At 39.0% G+C, this 22633-nt stretch overlaps 1 protein-coding gene across 6 annotated transcripts in view; it reads right to left on the bottom strand.

Annotated features, from left to right (window-relative positions):
• The window catches only part of LOC109432689 (cholinephosphotransferase 1), a 130059-nt gene that overhangs the window by 55578 nt on the left and 51848 nt on the right, over nt 1–22633 (bottom strand). For 2 of the 6 annotated variants that reach the window (XM_062855273.1, XM_062855271.1), the window contains exon 3: nt 1367–1495. The exons of the other annotated variants lie outside the window; for them this stretch is intronic. In XM_062855273.1, coding sequence (XP_062711257.1) covers nt 1367–1495 — 129 coding nt within the window. The remainder of the gene's footprint in view (nt 1–1366; nt 1496–22633) is intronic. 6 annotated transcript variants of the gene reach the window in all.

Raw genomic sequence — 22633 nt, 5'->3', positions numbered from 1 at the left:
AAGGGACTGGTCAAGACTATGTTGACGATTTCATTTTAATATACTGATTTGAACATATCACAGCTTCACTTTAATCCTCCGAAACGCATGCAGACAGAGGTTATAATGTTTCAGATCATAACTATACACATTACTCATACGTTCATTCTCATGCATTTCAGTTGGTTTCTAATGAAAACAGTCAGACAGTGAGCTATTAGTTACAATCATACGGAATGATACAGTCAATTATTACAGATCACAAAGATTCATAAGAACGCGAGAAGGAAGTATTCATGGACTTGTAGTTGCATTCATTTGCTGGTGGCTGACTCAACACAAATCTTGCATTTCTTTTATTGATTTGCAGGTGTTACGTTTAACAAATTTTGCGGTCGTATCTGGAAACCTGGGAGGATTTTTGGCATGGCAGGCGCAAATGCAATCAAACGATCAAATATTCTCCTTGATCCGACGTCTCAATGTGTATTATATCTTCTTCGGGGAGTTAGAAGTGTTGTTGCTTTCGTTCTGAAAAGTTCTATCAAAGCTTAATCCGTCCAACACAATAATTTAAAAGCATTTAGAAAACTAATTATGTTTTTTTTTCAAATTTTGCTCGCTTACTAATAACAAGTAAGTTCGAATAGAATTCGGTAAAAATAGATTTAGTACTCAAGAAGTCAACTTCAACGTCTTTTTTTTAATCATTGTTTCAGACGGATTATGCTTCCACAAAGCTTTTCAGAACGAAAGCGATGAACACTTCAAACCCCCTGAAGAAGCTATGATACACATCGAAACATGTAGGATGTAGGAGAATAGCCGATCGTTGAATTGCTCTTGTGACTACCAAGCCAAAACTCCCCCCGGATTTCCAGATTCATCAGTAGATAGCTGCCCCTAAGGTCTTATCGTAACGATCGTTTCGAAAAAACGATGACGTCGTTCTAAGACCAGTACAACGATTGTCAGTTTCAATTCAATTCAAAGCGATAGTGAACATTATGGATTTCCAATAAGCTATTAGCAAATGAACTACATGTCAATGGGTGTTTCCGTACTTCGTGTGTTCCATGTGGTAACATCCATCCATCCATTATAAGAGGGATTCTTAGATGAAGAAGCGATCTGCTGTTAACACAAACTGAGTTTCGTCAGTAGTCACGCAAGTTGATATTCTAACAGTAAAGCAGATGAAATTGAATTTTGTGAAGTAGGTAATAGGTTTTCGATTTAGGGAAAGAACGGGTAAATGGAAGGCGTTTTTTTGATCGAGTAAGGTAATTTCAAGGACAGAAGGTAATTTCAAGGCTACGGTATAACTACATCGAACGAGAGAGAGAGAGCGAGAGGAATAGAGGTATTCGAATCGGGTAAAACTTACGGCTACGGTAGATCCGTTTTTGCCGACGCCGCCGGCTCGTATCACTGCGAAGAAGTGCATCAGCGACCAGGTGCCGCAGACGACCGTCATCACGGACATGGAGGTCCACAGTTCAAAGTTTCCGAATATCTAGAAGTTTGGCGTAATAGCGTAATGGCATGAAGGGGGCGAGGGAGCATGGGGTTGGTGGGTTTAGTGGAGTAAAACGTAGATATGAGAACGCAACGAAAACGAGCGGGGAAGAGAGAGATAATGAAGAGAGAGATACACATGAGGTTACAGGTTGCATTACAGGTGATGATCGGTGTTTTTAAGGTTACGGCAAGCGATTCATGGCTGCTTCTGTTGAGCGATTTAATCATGGGGAATGGTGGTCACTATATAAACGGATCCATACGGGTTATTATTCACTGAACTATTGAACGAAACTAAACTCAGGCAAAGCTAACGGCTAATTAGAATATGCGTGTTGTCACCGTTAGACGGCGTCATCATCGGTTCATAATTTCTAACCCCAAGACTTCACAGCAGAGTATTTGCTTTCCATTTCTGTGCAATTTTTACGATTAGGGCACGCCACAAGTCGACTTGATAAGACGTGTCGTATCGACAATCGTTGACTTGGTTCTACACGAAAAGGAAAACGCTGCTGCTGACCGTTGGCCTTTGGCGCGGTATTAGTCGCTATGCGGCAATCTGCGCCATAAATTTGCTAGAGCGCTGACGACGAGTTACTGGAACGATCAACAGTGCGTCGAAAAATTGATCGTATAGCGAATGTTACTTAGGGTGTGGCTTATTTTTAGAAAGTTGTTGTAAACTGGAATTCGTTGGATTCAAATGACATAAAAAGAGTAACTCCTAGTTTGGTCCAGAAATATCAAAAATTAAAAAAAAAATCTGCCTGATGACATCAGGGTTTTTTTTACAGAAATGCCTATCCGGTTCAAAAATCTCTCATTTTTTCACTGTACCACACTTATTTGCTTATCACGATGAGAGAGTGTCTGTGTTAATTCCCGGTCGGCCCAGATTTTTGTATAATAAAATTACGTTGCATTTTTTTTTCTTTTTTACATATCCCTGCCCTTCCTCTTAGCAAATTTATGATACCTAATATATAGCTTGTTACACTATCAAAGTAGGAGAAATTCTCGCAAGAACTCTGGGAAGATTATCTGGAGAAAATCAATCTCAGGAAAAATGCCGGGAGGAGTAACGGTAGGAATCACGGGAGGAATCCCTGACGGAATCCCAGGAGCAAATCGTGAAGCAATCTCCAATATAATCTTGGAGGAATCCCTGAAAGGGTCCCTGGGTATCCCATGAGAAATCACTGAAGGAGCCCTTGAAGGAATCCCTGAATGAATCCTGCAGGAATCGTTGAGAGAATTCCTAAAAAAAAAAAAAAAAAATCTGATGGAACTTCTGAAAGAATCTCGTAAGGAATCCCAGCAGGAATCCTGTGAGAAATTTCTGATGGAATCCCGGAAGGAATCCCTGGAGTTATCTCTGAAAAAATCGTGGAGGTATCGCTGAAGGAATCTTTGAAGGAGCCCCTGGAGGAATTCCTAGAGGCACCAATAAAAGAAACCGGGGAGGAATTCCAATAGTAAAAAGAATCTCGGAAAAGATCCGTGAGAAATCTCTGAAGGAATACCTGAAGGGATCCCGGAGAAAATCGCTGGAGGAATTCCTGAACAAATCTTTCTAAAAAAATCCTGAACAAATCCTCCTACGAAGGAATCGCTGAAACGATCGGGACTTGGGAGGAATCCAGTGAAGAAATCTCGGGAGAAATCTCAGAAGAAATCTCTGACAGAATCCCGCGAGAAATCCCTGAAGTAATTGCGCGAGGATTCCCTGAAGAAATTTCTTAAATCTTGGATGAATACCTGAAAGAATCCCTGAAGGAATGCTGCGAGGAACCTCAGAAAGAGTTCACTGGAGAAATCCCTGGAATAATCCTGGAAGAATCTCTGGAGGAGTTCCAAGAGGAATCAATAAAGAAATCCCAGGAGAAAACCGTAGACAAATCCCGGAAAGAATCCCGAAAAGAATCTCGGAAGGAATCCGTGAGAAATCTCTGAAGGAATCCTGGGAGGAATCCATGAAACAATCCTGAATGAATCCTTGAAAAATTTCTAAAAGAATCGGGACACGAGAGGAGCCCAAAGGAACCTCGGGAGGAAGGATTCCCAACAGAAATCATTTGAAGACTCCCGGGTGAAATCCCTGAAGGAATCCCAGGTGAAATTCCTGAAGAAGTCCCGGAATGAATCTCTGGAGAAATCCTCGAAAGAATCGTTGAAAGAATTCGGACTCAAGAGGAATACGTGATGAAATCCCGGGAGGGATCAAATAAGGAATCACGGAAGGAAGAAATCCGTGAAGGAATCCCAAGTGAAATCTCTGAAGGAATCCATGAAAGAATCACTGAAAGAATCGAGTGGAATCCATGAAGAAATCTCGGGAGAAATCAATGAAGAAAATCCTGAAGGAATCCCGGGAGAAATGTTTGAAAGAATCCGGAGAAATCCCTGAAGGAATCTCGGGAGAAATCCTTGAATGAATCCCAGGTGATATCCCTGGAGGAACCTCTGAAGGAATCCCGAGAGGAATCAATTAAGAATTCCCAAGAGCACCCGTGGCAGGAAGAATCCCGGGCAGAATCTCGGAATGAATCCAGAGAGAAATTCACGAAGGTGTCCGAGGGGAAATCTCTTAAGAGAAACCTTCCTTCTGAGAGGAACCCCTGGAAGAATACCGCGATAAATACGTAAAGGAATCCGGTGAGGAATACCTGCAAGAATCCTGGAGACATTCCTGAAAGAATCCCTGGAAAATTTTCGGGAAGAGTCCGTGAAGGGACCATTGGAGGAATCCCTGAAAGAATCTTAGATGCAATTGTGAAGGAATCTCTGAAAGAATCTCGGAAGGAATCCCGAAAGAAACACACGAAGAAATAAAGGGATAAATTCCTGAAGGATTGCAAGCAGGAATTCTGTGAGGATCAATGAAGTAATCCCAGAGGAAATCCCTGTAAGAATACCGCGGTGAATCCCAAAAGAAATTCCGGGAGAAATCTCTTAAAGCATTTTTGAGGAACCCCTGAAGGAATCCCAAGAGGGATCAATAAAGGAATTCCGATAGATATACATGAAGGAATCCTGAATTAAATCCCTGAAGGAAGCCCTGAAACAATCCCAAAAGGTATCAATAAAGGAATCCCATGGGGAAGTATTCCAGGACGAATCCCGGGAAGAATCCCTGAAGGAATCCAGAGAGAAATCCCTGAAGGAATCCTGGGAGGATTCCGGAAAGTATACAGCTATGAATCCCCGAAGACTTCTCTGAGAGATTCCTGGAGGCATTTCTGAAAGAATCTCTGGAAGAGTCGGTGAATATATCAATGAAGGGACCCTTGAAAGAATCTTGGATGCATTTGTGAAGAAATCCCTAAAATCCCTAAAAGAAATCCTAAAACATTTAGGAAAATATCACTTTTTTGCCGTTTCTACTCTGGCGCCAAAAATACTGAACCGATTTCAATGAAAATTTTTATGTACGTAAAGTATGTATGTAGAAGTAATTTGTCAAAATTTCATTCAATTTGATCATACCGTTAAAAAGTTATAGCCATATATGTCGCACTATGTCACAATAAGCAGATGTGGTTTTTGGTATAGTGAAATTCAAACTGCTCTTTACTTTGAAAGTACTCAACAAAAATGGCTGAAATTTCCACAGTAAACAGTTTAACACAACAATTTTACACTGTCAAAGTTTTATAAAAATCGGGACAGTGTTACCAGTTCTACAGTCAAAATAGTGCACGCGGAACTAAAATTGGTCAAAAAGTACCTAAAATTTACCTACGATTTGAGCTTTGGAAATTTACTAGAAAAATTACTGAACCGATTTCGATCAAATTTTTACCACTTAATTGATACTATGTTAAGAATATCGAGTGAAAATTTCAAACGTTTTGATGAGGTAACAAAAAAGTTATAGCATAAGCAATTTTTTGAAATGGGTGCCCAAATTTTCTAAAATCTCATTTTATGATATCGACAATATCTGCGCCAATACTCAACCGATTTTAATGAAAATTTTATGGTATTAGCTACACATAATATACTATTCATGGTCAAAAAATTAGCTATTTTGGCGAACGCAATCAAAAGTTATACAATATTTTCTGTGTGCCAATTTCATCGTGGACACCCTTTATTCTTGGAAATAACCGAGAAATCTCTGTAGGGATCCAGGGGGAAATCATTAAAGGAATTCCGGAATCAATGAAGGAATCCCGGAAGAAATCCCAGGAGACTCCTGGGAGCAATCCCTGAAAGAATCCTGGAGAAATCCCGAAAGAAAATCCGGGAGAAATGCCTGAGAGATTCTTGTGAGCAACTCCAAAAGGAACCCCTAACGGAAACCTAAGAGAAATCCCGGGAAGAATCCTGATTAGACCGGAAGGAATTACAAGTGAAGTGCGCCGCCCCCACTCGCATAACAGTCCCATTTGTAAAAAGTATGAATTGAGAAAATGGCATATGAAGTTTGAAAACATGTTTCCATATAAAACTTTGAAAAATCGCTATAATTTGAAAAATATTTCGATCATCTCGGAACTTTCACAGATTGCTTTGCACCTGAGTACACAACTATGGAAAATATTACGATAACTAAAAAAAACAGTTTTTTGTTACATGACACAAGAATTCATGATGGGACTGTTATGCAGGTACTTTGAATAGCATCCCATGGTTTGGATTTTTTCCCACATTGACATAAAAATTCGCATTTTAATTTTTGGAAGTACATAGAAAATAATGACTATTCATAACGTTAACTTAGTGATGAAAAGTCATATGAGTTTGTTATCCAAGTGGGGGCAGTACGATAGTGATTGTAGATATATTACGGGAATTTTCGGCTTCCAGTCTTTACGAAATCATAAACAGGTTTACACCTGATATGTTGAACATAGTCGCACGTCTTTCATTCAGTGGCAGTGAATCAAAATTCAACTATCGCGCAACAATAATGACAATGTCGCAACCTGTATTTGTTGCGACAATCCACCCAATGCGACATAAGTTTGTCCCAACTTGAAAATAATAGGATAAACATCGTACACCACGAGTTTAGAGATTTTTAAGACTTGCATTGCGATTTTCGAACGGTAACTTCGAGTCGGTTAACACTGCAACTCTGCTGAAGATCTATCATCAAACAGTTTCGACTTTGGGTTAGTAATAATTGATTATTCACGAGTTGAAAAGTACGCAACAAATTCAGCTTCCGTTTTGTCTGCAACAAAAATTTTCAAGATCATGTCATTATCTGTTACCAGTAGGGGTAAAGTTGTGTGCCTCTTTTGTCTGACAATTCGCGCCACTGTTCAGTGGTTGAGTACGATCGTTGGCACCCTTTTCAAATCTACCGGCTCGATTCTTTTTGGTTTGTTTCACCACCAACATGGTGATTCAAAGGGGTTTCAGGGGGCAGTTTCAGAGACATTTTTGAGGACTTTCAGGGGTTTTCAGGAGTTTCCACGAGTTTCCCGATTATATGGTTGAATGCTGTCGAACGCTGCGTTACGGAGGCGTTACGAGTGCCCAGTGGAACTAAGTTCTAGATTTTGTGAATCATATTCATGGTGTACATTTGTAAATGAAAATCTGGCATGTTCTGGATTTCGTGATCGAAGAATGTTGAGAATTTTGGAAACGGATTATTTCGCGTGTGGTGTTTAATGATTTATTAATTTCCATTCCTCTAAACTCCCCACTTGAAAATCCTGAAACCTCTTGGAAGCTCTCTGAACCCTGAAAACCCCGTTTAAATCCCCTGAAAGCCCTCTAAAATCGCACCAAAACCCCCTGAAAGAACCACAGAAAGCCCCATCGCTGAAAGAACCACAGAAAGCCCCATTGAAACCCCTTGAATCGCTCTTGCACTCCACCGGATATGCCTCTTAAACACCCCTGAATCTCCTTGGAAACTCCTCGTCAGGCACTGCATAAAACGCATTCGGGTGTTCAACATTTAGGGAACCAGCCTGTACTTATATTTTTTGGAGTTTTAGTAAACTTCTGTAATCTACAAACTTATCAGAAAGCTGAATTCCAAAGGAATCCAAATGCTTAAAAATGAAAACCGGCTGAAAAAGGTTAAATTTATTAGATTTAAGGTGACAGACACATAGTATTACTCGAAAATCCAACTTGTAGGCGATTGTGTCACCTGTATTTTGGCTCAAAATCGGAATTTTCACTTATTATGGGATTTGAATCAAGGAGAAAACACGAATACCAATTTTAACTACTTTTGAAAAATAAGCCACACCGTAATATTTTTATTATTCAAGTTTTATGTAGCTTGTACAGCAAAGTTTTAGTGAAAGTTAGCTGTAGCTCTCATAAATTGACTAATGTGTAAAAGTTATTCTGCAAAAAGTATTGACAACCGTTCAGACAACTTCTCGACGCACCCTACTTATCAGCGCCTAGTTAACACATACAGCAGAGCTTAACTGGCGCGAATTCAAATCACGCCATATCGCGACCGTGGCCTCAGTGAGCGCGCTCCGCTCCGGATAGTGAAGCGTCCATCACACTGACCGACAGTGAGACAGACAAACATAGGCACAAATATAGAGAATGCTGCTGGGTGGGTACCTATTGCCGGGAGTCGGAGTGCAAACGGCGAAATATAAAGCGTTGATTGCGTAGCACGATAAAATTGATAAAAATGTAGGTCACACAGTATTCGCGCGTGGTGACGGAAAATCTCCGGAGGATAATAATACACTTTGTTTATCAAGAAGACTTGCTTATATCACAAGGAATATTCGCTCTATCCGTACGTATCTGTTCGTTGGTTAAGATATTCAACTAAGAACCGTATTACTGCAATAAAAAAAACGCTGAGAGCTGAAACAGAGATATATGAAAGTCTAGATACGCTGCCCTTCGGTAGTCGCTGCTGTCTGCCGACTACATTTGTGATCGTGAGCTAAACAATAAATGTGCTTCCGTGTGGTTTGCGATAGGTATACAGTGATAGACATTCGTTTAGCCGAGGCCAAAAAAATTTCAAAAAAGTGTCAGGAAACTCATACAAAAGATTTTATGATAAAACTTTTTTATGTCAGTGATAGTATATCTAGTACTGTTTTATAAAAATGTGATACACCACACTTACATATACACTGAAACAAAAACGAGGGTAAAAACCCGTCAAATGTCATTTTTTGCCTAGACATTCGTTTAGCCGAGGTAAACGAAAAATTGGTTTTCAATAGATTTTTTGCAATTTCGTGAGTATATTTCGAGGATATACCCTAAGGCATTTAGTTTATGACGTGTTAGCGAGATAATTGACCTTAAAAGTTTATTTATTTGTGAAATTCAGAGAAATATTATTAAAAAAATGTCCCGATAAGGAGAAGCGATGATAAACAAATTTATTTAAGAAAAATGTTTTCTGTAAATACTCAAACGTAAACTAGATTAGCAGTTTTAAGAATATGGCACAGAACTATTGTTAGAAATGTTCAAATTATTGCATAAAATGTCATGAAACAAATACGTATATTGAGTTTTGGTTGGTTGAACCTTAAAATGGGATTGATAGAAGCTAAAATAAATAGTTCTGCGTTGAAATAAAGACGTGCTCTAATGCCTGTGGAGTATACCTGTTTGATACTAGCATTACCAAATGAGTTAGCAGACTGCTAAGTGAAAGAACTGCAAAAAGTGTCAGAATTTTTGTACCCTGTTTATTTAATAGCAGATGCTCATACAAAAATGCAAGATATTGTCAAACAATTGGCTTATTTCATTCAATCTGAAGAAATATATTGTAAATGAGTCTTAGTTTTGAACCACATTCATTTTTAACATGATTTATTTGAAAAGAACGTCTAAATTATGAAACAAGTAGTTCATGCTAGAAATTTGTATACTTTCGGTGCCATTTCTCGAAATGTGAGCCGTCCAATGCATATTATTTCAGCCACAATACAGCCTAGAAGTTATTGGGAGCTATGAGAAGACGTAATAGTAGTAAAAGCTGTGATTTATGCAAGTGAAACCATCATATTTCATCAAAAAAAATACATAAATACGTGATTTGTTGATGGTTTGCGTTATTTTATTTCTGTTAAAACATTGTTTTTCGTAAATTTTCAACCTGCACTCGATATGAAACTTTCATTATATTCTTTTGCAACACTTCCGATAAAAATAAATACATCAAATCTCAATTTGGAAACTTTTACAATATTATGACATATTTATATGAGATGCATGTAAAATTAATATGGCAACACTTCCGAAACGATCAAATTCATGATTTACAAGCCGATCTATAATGCAGGTCGCCATACAAAATGATTTTGTTGGATATTTTTTGAAATTTGTTAGTTTTTTATTATGGAATTCTGAAAATTGCTCAATTCGGCTAAACGAATGTCTAGGCAAAACATGACATTTGAAGGGATTCTACCCTCGTTTTTGTTTCAGTGTATATGTAAGTGTGATGTATCACATTTTTATAAAACAGTACTAGATATACTATCACAACGATAAAAAAATTTTATCATAAAATCTTTTGTATGAGTTTCCTGACACTTTTTTGAAATTTTTTTGGCCTCGGCTAAACGAATGTCTATCACTGTATAGATAACTATCAATATGCTACCGTGACGTTACAACGTTTTGACGCCGTTTTGATTAAATTTAGCTTTTCTACTATAGCTTGTAAATACGACGGTAAACCTCAAATATTTTTGCATACTCGGATTCCTTGCAAAATTTGCAATAAATATGATCTGTTGAACAGTTAGTTTTCATTTGAAAAGTGTGTTCAAAATGGGAATTAATATCGTGACGTTACAATGTTGTAACGTCACGCTACTCATTCCCATTTTCAACCAGCTTTTCCAATGAAAAACTATATGTTCAACAGATCATATTTATTGCAAATTTTACAAGTAATCCGAATATTTGAGCTTTACGGTCGTATTTATGAGTTATAGTGGAAAATCTGACCGAAAAGGCGTCGAAACGTTGTAACGTCACGGTAGAATGTGTCTTCTACTGGGGCATGTGATGTAAAATGGAAACCATCATCGGACGAGAGTGAAGTCTTGATATGCTCAGACGTGCGCTAAGATAGCCGGCCGGAAAATCGACGATAAGCACGAGCATCTAGTCAGGCCCGTTAAAGTAGGTAACTAAAAGTTAAGTGTTTCGTTGTGTTGGTACAATGCATAGGGGAAATGGAAATTTTGCTAGCTGATAAGGCATAACCATAAACCTAGAGAATTTAAGAGAGCCAACCAAAAAAATTCGTTACCTACCTCTAATAACATTTTTTATTATCTGTGCTAACGAGACGTTTAGCCCTAGGCTAGTTCATCTCGGGACCCCCGCTTTACTTCCCTTCCGAAGGAAGAACCCACATTTAGTGAGTTTGTAATGAGTGGGATTCGTTCCCAGGTCCTCGGCGTGATAGTCACGGGCTTTAACTATCACACCAGATCCGCTCCACAATAACATTATTTTTAACGTAGGGTTTAATAAGGCAAGTTTCTTTAACGTAAAACGGTAAAACTGGATGCATTGCCTCATTTTTTGGTTTTTGATTTTTTATTAAATAATGAAGCAATATTTTCAAAATCGGGTTTTATACGCATTGAGAGGAAGGATCAGGGTAGTTCCTGATTATTTTTTTCTAGTGGAAAATGTTTTTCGTTTGTACAAAAATTTTTAACCTTTCAGGAGGCGCACCTGTTTGATCCTAAAACTGCACCGCGCTCGCGTTGTATACGATGAGCGAGGTGTTTTGGTGGTGGTGTACTTTTTAGAACGGCGTGCGTCCTCTATCTTAATCTAAATCTCTGAATGCGTATGAAAACCGAATTGAAAATATTGTTTTGTTATTTAATAAAAAAATCAAAAACCAAAAAATGAGGAAATGCATCCAAATGTTGTGATCGACGTTAGGAGCTATCATAAGCGCTAGACTTACATACATCGAATCTAATCACCAGTTGATAACGGTTCAACTGCACTCAAAAGTATCAGTTGTAGCAACATACGGTACCGACGACCGCTACGGAATATCCTAGAGTAGCTGTACCCACTTTTAATTCACTCAATGTAAAGGATTTACGCCTTATTTGCTTTTTTTTTTCTTAGGAATGATCACCTATAAAAATAAAAATAAAAAAACAGAAACAATCAGTGCCGTAATCTTCTGAAGTGTTCAAACAGGATAAATATGGAAAGCCTAGGGTAAACACTGCCGTTATAAGCATAGTTGTCCCATGTTACTTTTTGACGATTTTGACTTTTTTGCACCAGGCGCTCTATTTATACGTATATTTTCATATAACATAAAAAAATAACATACTTTGTTCGAAGACTCAATGAAAAGCATGTCAAGTCATATTGTCCCACTGTTGAATTTCTACGCATGTCTGTCCCACAACTGAAATTCTACGCATATCAGTCCCACTATAAAATTTCTACGTAAAACCGATACAATAAGCATTTTTAGTATCTTAGCTTCACCTAATAGCATGGCTATTTCAATACTGCATGGTATAAACCCTTCTTTTATGTTGGCATTACGCTCCAGCTGGAATAAAACTTGTTTTCCAGTTAAACAAAAACATTTCTTTGCAACTTGCAGTTACAATCTGAATTCAAATATATATTGCTGCAATGCGTGTTGAGCTCATAAACCAAACATAAACATTTTAACTTAATTAAGAGGCTCAAATGTCGTGAAGCACGACGAAGCCGAACCAATATAATGACAAAGAGGTTGCTGAATTGAATGACTGGTATATGTGACAATTTTCAGAATTTAAACAAGCTTGAAATATTGTTGGTAATTGAGCTGATGAGTTTCACTTTTTTATTTCACTATGTTATCCCAATAATTTGGTTGAATTAGTGTGTCGGTAAGTGAGTGGCTTAGTTATCGGATATTTAGAAAATAAAAAGAACACTTTTGAGTTAAACCCAAATCGAAGATGGACTGCTGGAGGCACTGTACATAGGTTTAGAAGAACAAGCAATCAATATATCAATTGATGAGAGATCAACCGAGTAAGCGAATTGAAGAGTAAGTGAGTGACTTGGTGTGCGAGATTTTGTAAGTGTGTGGGTTGATGAGTAAATGAGTAAGATGATAAGCGAGTGTTTTGATAAGTGAGTTGATTTATTAATGGGCTGATGGGTAAATGAGTGACTGTTTTGAATGAATGTGTTAATGAGTTATTGAGTACCTTATAAACAAGTGACCTAGACGCTCAGAGACTTGATGAGTACAGGCATACCTCGATAGTACGTACACCACCGCTTCGTTTAATGTACGTACTATCGAAACGTACGTACTATCGAATCACAAATTTTTATTTCAAATTTCATTTTCAAATCAAAGAATGTTATTTGTAGAACGTCAGGATTCCCAAAAAATTACATGTGGCCTAAGGGTCCGTTTATTAATTACGTAATTTTGCTTGTTTAGGATCCTATCTTTATTGGAAAAATCTTCTTGTGCTCTGGGGATGCTTCGTAGAGACATCTCGTCTCTGGGAACTTATATTGATTTTATTTGAATTATCTTTTAGAACCATCCAAACTGGTCTAGATATAATTAAATCGATCTAGATCAATTATATTTTGTTATAGAAACATTCTAGAATTATTTTCTCCTGCAATATTTATTGCCGTGATATTTGCAAAACCTTCTGAACATTGCTCTTTCTAGGACACCTCCAAGAGTTTAATTTTTTTACGAGAAGGAATTCCTAGAGGTATCCCGGAGCTCTTGGAGGAATCCCAGAATTCTTGGAGGAATTCAAGGAAAAATTATTTGATGAATCTTAGAAAGAATTCCTGTAGGAATCTCGGAATGAATTTATGGATGAATCTTGGAATGAATTCATGGAGAAATCCCGGAACGAAATTCCTGGATGTATTCAGGAAGAAATTCCTGATGAAATCCTGGATGTCCCGAAAGTATTACACACTTAATTTGGAACACCGTGTTCGGTAAATATTTGACGAAAATAGAACAGCTGAATACAGCCATGAGCCTCTGTACGAATGTGGCGTACTGCTCACTCCCACAGAAAACTTAAAAACAGTTCGCACAGTAAAAGTCAAATGTGACTTTTACTGTGCGCGCTGTTTTCAAATTTTCTGTGGGAGTGAGCAGGACAGGGCAAATTTGTGCAGAGGCTCATACTGCATTGTTTACCTTTTGCTCCCGGTTTTGACAGGTGGTGTGCTGAGCCTCAGTAAAATCGATTACCGAAGCTACCGAAAAAGTTCTGCTGTTCTATTTTCGTCAAAAAAGTGCTGAACAGGCAATTCAGGATTGAGTGTGTACAGAAGAAATTCTTGGTAAAGTTTCGGAAGAAATCTCTGGAGAAATCTCTGAAAGAGACCCTGGAATCTCAACAGGAATCGCAGAAGAAACTCTGGAAGAATCTCAACAGGAATCGCAGAAGAAACTCTGGAAGAATCCCTAAGGAATCCCAGAAAGAATTCCTGGAGAAATCTCGGAACCAACACTTAGAGGAATTTCGGAACTTAAAGAAACTTGAAACTTGAAGAAATCCCTAAAGCAAGCGAGAAAGCGTAATGTCTTTCCCCGAATCCCACATTTCGGGTTCACCCAGAAACAATTGAATTGGTACAGCCTATAGGACAATGCAGTCCGCGATTACTGAAGATTATTTTCTAAGTTTTTGATGTTTTGTGACCTTTTTGTTTACGTTCGGACTTCAAGAGATTTCTTCGAGAATTTCTGAAAAAGTCCTTGGAATCCTCCAGGAATTTCATCCGAGATTCTCCGAACAGTTTCTTTCGGGATGTCTCCGGATTTATTTTTTTGGGCTTCCAGATGGTATTCCTGTAAATTCTAGCACTTTCACCTAGAACTTATCTAGGAGTTCTTTCGGGTATTGTATCAGAAATTCTTACCGAGATTCCTTCAAAAACTCCTTGCAACAATCCGTGAGGATTTATTCCTGGAATTTCATACGAGATTCTTCCCGGAGTGTCTTCTGGGAATTCATCAGGAATTTCTTCTAAAACCCTTGAACCTGCCTACGGCAGAAAATCCCTAAATAAAAAAGAAAAAAAATGCTAAACCCCTTCCAGAAATCCTACAAGATCCCTGACAAGAACTTAATTTAGTATTCCTCTAAAAGCTTTTCCGAGAACTCTCCGCTTTTTTTTCGGGAGCTACTTCTGATTTAAGTATTCATTCTGGGATTCCTGCAAATATTTTACCAGGTAAACTTTCTGGGATTTTTCCAGGATTCTTTCGGAAATTCCATCCGGGATTCCTCCGGGTATCTGTCTGGGTAACTGTCAGGAATTACTTTTCAGGAACTTCTTCCGGGATTCCTCTTAGAGCTTCTTCTAGAAATTCTTTCAGAAACTAATTCCGGGATTTCTTCGAGAACTTTTTTCAGGAATCGTCTAGGGACTCTTTTTTGGTTTCTACCAAGAGCTCCGTCAGGAATTCTTGCAGACGCTTCTGGAATTCTTTCAGATGTTTGTAATGGAAATCCTCCTGGAATTCATTATGAATTTTTAGGAGTATTTTGTTTTTGGAAATCCTCATGAAGTTTATGTAGGATTTTCTTGAATAAACAAAAAGCAACTTAGTTATAGCTCCCTCCTAGAGGAATTCTAGAATAAGTTTGTGGAGAAACCACGGAAGGAATACCTGGAAGAGTTTCAGGAAAAATTACTAAGGTAATCCTAGAAGGAGTAATGCTGAAGGAATCTCGAAATTAATTTCTACAGAAATCCAGGAATCTCTGGAAGAATCACGGGGAACTTCCTGGAACAATCCTGGCAAGAGTTTTCGACGGAACCCCAGGCGGAACCTTTTAAGGAATCTCAGAAAAAAAAAACTCCTGGGAAAACTCCAGAGGGGACTTCCGAAGGAATCCTAAATAAACTTCCGGAAGAATTTCATTAAGAGCTTACGGAATCCCAGAAGAACGCTCTGGAACAAATTCGTAAACAACAAAGCCACGAAACGTCAAAAACTATGAACATTTTCCTTAGCAACCGCGGCTTGCAGTGCCCTACGGCACTTAAAGTTGTTTAAATTTCCGAACTCATGGAAAACCGTCAAATATTTTATACGTATCGCAAAAAAAAAATCATTAATTGTTGGAAAACGAGAAATAATAACAAGTAAGTGAACTGAAATCAATTGTTTGGATAAGTATCTTGATGGGTTTGATTCATGTTTTGGAGAGCAATCTTCGCCAAAAAATTTAGTTTTTTTTATCACCACACAAAATAGAACCATCATGTGCCTTTTTATTTTATTACAACGTTCTATTGGTGAAGAAAGCGTTTAGTTAATGACTGTGCAAGTGCTTATAGACCACTTAGCTGAGAAGCAGTCCTCCCCAGCTGGGATGTAACGCCATAATGATGATGCCAGATATTTTGACTGGCAGAAAATATCTCTGTAAAGCGAAGAATACTGCAATCATTACATCAAACGTATTCGTTCATGTCGTTTCGCTACATTATAAACTGCTTATAGATTCCCAAACTTTTTAGGTGCGCGACCCCCTTTTGTCAGTTGACGTGCTTCCGGCGACCCACCGTAGAAATTCCCTCATTTGTTGTCTGTTACAGTCAGGCCCGGATTAAGGATTGTGGGGGCCCAGGGCCCGAGGGAATGTGGAGGACTTTCGGAGAGATGATCAAACATGTTTTCCCTCGTTTTCGAACAGTACTTGAGAAAAATGAAAAATAAAGCTGATGTTAGCAACCAAAAAAGGTTTTATGGCTCCCCTTTAGATCCGGCCCTGGTTAAATTATTCAACTGACTCTCGCGACCTGCTGGATGTAGGCCGGCGACCCCCCTGGGGGGTCGCGACCCACAGTTTGGGAAACCCTGAAAATCCGTGTTATAGGAGTCTGCATAACACAAATTCATAGTGTCGGAGTCTCTGCTATACGTCTACTAATGATTCGAACCCATTTTTGTAGATTAAAAATTAAATAAATTTTGATGTACGTACTATCGAGGAAAAATGTACGTACTATCGAGGGTACGTACTATCGAGGGTACGCACTAACGAGGGTACGTACTATCGAGGTACGCCTGTAAGTGAATTCTTGAGTAAACTGTTGTTAGAAAGTTGTGTCGTAGATAAGCGGCTTTCTGTGTATATGTAAAAGAAATGATAGAGCCCAAAAGGATTATATTCTTATAATTGTATTTATATTAAAAGTGAACATAGTACCGTACCTGTTTTCAAATAGGATGAATCTAGAACCGTACCATTACCAACGGCATTCTGACCATTCATATTCAAATAAAGATACATGAAGCATGAAGCCTCTAATGGCAAATCACTCCCAATCTTTGCTGGGGTTCCTATTCATATGACCCAGCAGAAGAAGGCATGGTGCAGAATGTTTTGAAAACTTAAACTGTTGTATTTCTAAACATATTTTATTTCAATGATACATATGTACATATTTCTAGTCATTTGAAATTAATACAAAAGCTTAATCAGTTGTATGCTTTGTTGGTCATTAGGCAAAATAGGCCATTAGGCCGAAAAGGTCATTAGGCCGAAAAATTCATAAGGGCGAAGAGGACGTTAGGGCTGATTAATTCAAGTATAGAATAAGGTCATTTCGCCAAGACCTGGCCAAAATACCATCTCGGCCAGAAGACCTGTTCGGCCTGAAGACCTGTTCGGCCTGAAGACCTGTTCGGCCTGAAGACCTGTTCGGCCTGAAGACCTGTTCGGCCTGAAGACCTGTTCGGCCTGAAGACCTGTTCGGCCTGAAGACCTGTTCGGCCTGAAGACCTTTTCGGCCTAAAGACCTTTTCGGCCTAAAGACCTTTTCGGCCTAAAGACCTTTTCGGCCTAAAGACCTTTTCGGCCTAAAGACCTTTTCGGCCTAAAGACCTTTTCGGCCTAAAGACCTTTTCGGCCTAAAGACCTTTTCGGCCTAAAGACCTTTTCGGCCTAAAGACCTTTTCGGCCTAAAGACCTTTTCGGCCTAAAGACCTTTTCGGCCTAAAGACCTTTTCGGCCTAAAGACCTTTTCGGCCTAAAGACCTTTTCGGCCTAAAGACCTTTTCGGCCTAAAGACCTTTTCGGCCTAAAGACCTTTTCGGCCTAAAGACCTTTTCGGCCTAAAGACCTTTTCGGCCTAAAGACCTTTTCGGCCTAAAGACCTTTTCGGCCTAAAGACCTTTTCGGCCTAAAGACCTTTTCGGCCTAAAGACCTTTTCGGCCTAAAGACCTTTTCGGCCTAAAGTCCTTTTCGGCTTAAAGACCTTTTCGGCCTCAATTCATTTTCAGCCTAAAGACCTTTTCGGCCTGAAGATCTTTTCGGCCTAAAGATCTTTTCGGCCTAAAGATCTTTTCGGCCTAAAGATCTTTTCGGCCTAAAGATCTTTTCGGCCTAAAGATCTTTTCGGCCTAAAGATCTTTTCGGCCTAAAGATCTTTTCGGCCTAAAGATCTTTTCGGCCTAAAGATCTTTTCGGCCTAAAGATCTTTTCGGCCTAAAGATCTTTTCGGCCTAAAGATCTTTTCGGCCTAAAGATCTTTTCGGCCTAAAGATCTTTTCGGCCTAAAGATCTTTTCGGCCTAAAGACCTTTTCGGCCTAAAGACCTTTTCGGCCTAAAGACCTTTTCGGCCTAAAGACCTTTTCGGCCTAAAGACCTTTTCGGCCTAAAGACCTTTTCGGCCTAAAGACCTTTTCGGCCTAAAGACCTTTTCGGCCTAAAGACCTTTTCGGCCTAAAGACCTTTTCGGCCTAAAGACCTTTTCGGCCTAAAGACCTTTTCGGCCTAAAGACCTTTTCGGCCTAAAGACCTTTTCGGCCTAAAGACCTTTTCGGCCTAAAGACCTTTTCGGCCTAAAGACCTTTTCGGCCTAAAGACCTTTTCGGCCTAAAGACCTTTTCGGCCTAAAGACCTTTTCGGCCTAAAGACCTTTTCGGCCTAAAGACCTTTTCGGCCTAAAGACCTTTTCGGTCTAAAGACCTTTTCGGCCTAAAGACCTTTTCGGCCTAAAGACCTTTTCGGCCTAAAGACCTTTTCGGCCTAAAGACCTTTTCGGCCTAAAGACCTTTTCGGCCTAAAGACCTTTTCGGCCTAAAAACCTTTTCGGCCTAAAGACCTTTTCGGCCTAAAGACCTTTTCGGCCTAAAGACCTTTTCGGCCTTATAACCTTATCGGCCTAAGAACCTTTTCGGCCTGAAGATCTTTTCGGCCTAAAGATCTTTTCGGCCTTAAGACCTTTTCGGCCTTAAGACCTTTTCGGTCAAAGACCTTTTTGGTCTAAAGACCTTTTCAGCCTAAAGACCTTTTCGGCCTAAAGACCTTTTCGGCCTCAATTCATTTTTAGCCTGAAGACCTTTTCGATGGAGGACGATCTGCGGACCCTACGCAGAGTGCGGAACTGGAGACAAACATCCATGGACCGAGTGGAATGGAGGCGGCTACTATGTACAGCAGAGGCCACCCCGGCCTTAGCCTGACCGGTAAGGTAAGTACCTTTTCGGCCTAAAGACATTCTTAGCCTAAAGACCTTTTCGACTTCATGACGTTTTCGGCCTAATGACCAATCCGGTTTGATGAAATTTTCGGCTTAATGACTTATTCGGCAATATAAATACTTTGATGTAACAATAGTTTGCGGTTACACGACGTTTTTTCGACCTAACGATATATCGGCATGGTGACCTTTTCGACCTAACAACATTTTCGGCCCAATGACCTTTCCGACCTTATAACATTTTTGGCCTAACGTTCTAATCGCTTATTTCGATAATACTGTATGTATAATTTCGACGTAAACTGCGATGAAAGAGCTTTTTAAGTAAAAAAATGAATCCATTTACGTAATGAATACATTTAAATATCCCCGACTTATTTCTTTAATGGAGATTTGAGTGTACAATACCCAGTGGCCCAATGAAGAATTCTTCGATTGATGGAAAGTTTCCTCAGACTGGAGTGAGAAACGAAGTCACACTACGTGGATATCAATACGCCTAAATGGCTGGCGCTGCTAATCGCACGGCCACGAAACCCATAATTTATAACTCACTTACAAACTCACTAATTCACTTACTAATGCACTCACTCCTACGGAACAGATCTCACATACTCATAAACCAACAAACTCACTTACTCACTATGTCACTCACTGACTTACTAACTCATTTACTTACTATCCCACACACACTCACCAATTTAATAATTCTCTTATCAACACATTAAAATTAACGGGGCAACTCCCTGTAAGTTGTAACTTTCCTAATTCGTAACTGACTCACTCACCAACTCACTTAATTTTGGAGCACCTCACATTCATCCTCTCATCCATTCACTAATGAACTCCTTATTCACCAACTCACTCACCTAGTTCCTACTTAACCGATTATTAAGTGTTAAAATGTGATGTCACTTTTTTGTTGTCTTTCGGCTCCGTTTTGCCTCGAGACATTTGAGCCTTATGCATGAAAGTCTTATAATGTTATAAGAGAAGCTAACATTGTTTGTTATTAAAAAATATAATTAAAAAGTATAGAACAGACCACATCGAGCGTGAAAAGAGACGACTAATTATCGTGGGACTGATATGCGTAGAAATTTCGCCAACAGGACCACATTTCTAGGCATAACAGTTCCACTAATAATGTTTTTGCTAAAAACACTAAATTTTTAAAAATATTTGATTGGAAATACTTCAGGCATGAAAATATAAGTGATTTCTAACACTACTATGAAAACTTAAATCCGATTTGGTCAAAAAACATGAAAAACCTGTTTGAAACTTCAATCGCGATTTTCTCAGTTTCAAGTTTTTCAACATGGGACAACTATGCGTAGAACCTATGCGTAGAACGGCAGTAACAGGGGATAGACAAAATGATCGGGACAGGCAAAAATTTCACTTCTCAAAAAATGTTCAAGTAGCTGTAACTTATCCAAAAGTTCATCAAATATTCTCAAATTTTCACTGTAAGTTGATCAACTAGTTGTGTATCACTGGTCAAAATTTAGATAATATCGAGCTATTAGTACTAAGTTATAAAGATGCTAGAAAAAGGTAAAATTACCCGATAGCCAACTTTGAGCTATTATATCTCCGGATTCAATGGACCAAATGCAATGAAATTTTGACCATTTATTACTTACATAACAAGCTTTGAAAAACTTTTACCTTATCATAAATTTTTTAACACGGAAGAAAATTAAAACGATTCGATAATTTTTGTAATAAAACACCAAGTTTTCTAAAATTTCAACATCGTTTCAAAATTCAAGATGCTAATTATAGTTCATATAAATTTTCTCTAACTTAATATAAATATGTTTTGAAGAAAAGTAACAACATAGCCGGCAATGATTTGAAAAAAGTAATGGGATGCATATTAAAAATAGACCAATTTACTAAAAAATCAAAAAATAAATGAAATTGCTATAACTTTTTCTCTTGTTAATAATTTCAAGTAGAGTCAATCCTTTTTCAGAGCTTACTATATAAGCCATAAATGGTAAAAATTTCATTGCATTCGGTTCATTGAATCCGGAGATATAACAGCTCAAAGTTGGCTATCGGATAATTATATCTTTTTCTAGAATCTTTATAACTTCGTACAGAATAACCCGATCTTTTCCAAATTTTGACCTGATATACAACAAGTTGATCAACTCACAGTGAAAATTTGAGAAGATTTGATGCACTTTTCGAAAAGTTACAGCTACTTGAAAACTTTTTTAGAAGTGAAAATTTTGAATGTCCCGATCTTTTTGTCTATCCCCTGTATATGGGTACTCTTACCCCAGCGCGGAATATGAAACCCATCCTGCGGAGCAGCGCAGGAACGACGAAGCCGTGATAGAGCGAGCGAAAACACGAGGAGCCAACGCCATCACCCGTCAGCGCTATTCGGCTCTCGAGAAGGAAGTGATACGCTAAAGTACTTAGACGGGAAAAAAGATCCTGGGCGGACTCCTAGTCGACGAAGGTGAGAAAGTCGCAAATATCGGCGATATTCGTCTTCTCTTTCTCTTCTCACAGTCAGCAGGAGGAGAGTTTCAAACTAAACAAGCTATTGTTGGAGTCCAACCACAAACTAGCAACCAAATTAAACAACTTGAATATCGAATACGGTTTTGAAAGTATGGAAATGCTTCTTAATGAGGTAAAAACTGCCGTCATCGATAGCAGGAACGCGGTACCGGAGATTGACCTCAGTTTGAAAGCCAAGAATGATGTGGTTGCAATAAAAAATCACCTCTCATCGCTTTTCGATATTTCGATGCAGGCTACAAAAAATAATGTAATGGAATATGTAGATGCATTGACTACTGACCTGACGAGGGAACTTAAAAATATGTGTTCTGAATTTGAAAAGGTCAGTGCCCTAATTATTGATATGGCGAGTCACTGCTCCGACCATAATGCTAGTCACCCGAATTTAGCTTCAACGGTAGATATCGTTGATGAGCTAAAAGCACTTAGCAGTGCAGTCAATTCATGGAGCGAAATTAAGTCTTCGGCTGCCGTCGTGAATTCACTAGAAACCGTCGTTAAACCATCTGCACCAATAAATGAATCACACCCCAGTTTGGAATCTGAGCTGAACAACGAAATTGAACCTGATGATTCGGGCTGGCGAAATCTTGGAGGGAAACAAGTGTGGAAGGCAAGTTGGGCGGAATATGATGCACGCAAGCGCCGGCGCTTAGATCAGCAAAAGCAAGCTGAAAAAGCCAGGAAGCGGCGCAAGCGGAATGCAGCACAAAATTCTGCTACGAAGAGACCCCACCGTTCGAGCAATCATGTAAATAAATGCAACAACGGTTCTGCTAGGGACCCATCGCGCACGGTCTTCAGTAGTCAACAATTCTGTAACCGCACTTTAAACCGCCAGAATGGAAACCACTGCTGTGAACAATACATTAACAACAACAATAATGAAAGAAGCGTTTTCAACAATCACAACAGGGGTAATGCACTTAACCGCAACACGCCTCTATTTCCACTGGATAGCGAGCTGTTGGCCGCAGCGAAGGATCAATTTTCGAGACCACCACCCACATCATACAGGCCAACTATTAGATTCCAGAGAGGGGAAGTTCTCAACCCCTACCCTACCGAGGATCGACCGAATACTTCGAATAGTATGAATAACCCTTATCTTCAAG

This window comes from Aedes albopictus, chromosome 3 (assembly GCF_035046485.1).
Source record: "Aedes albopictus strain Foshan chromosome 3, AalbF5, whole genome shotgun sequence".
NCBI lineage: Eukaryota > Metazoa > Arthropoda > Insecta > Diptera > Culicidae > Aedes > Aedes albopictus.
Note: the sequence above shows the minus strand (reverse complement) of the source record. Positions and strands in the feature narration are given on the sequence as shown.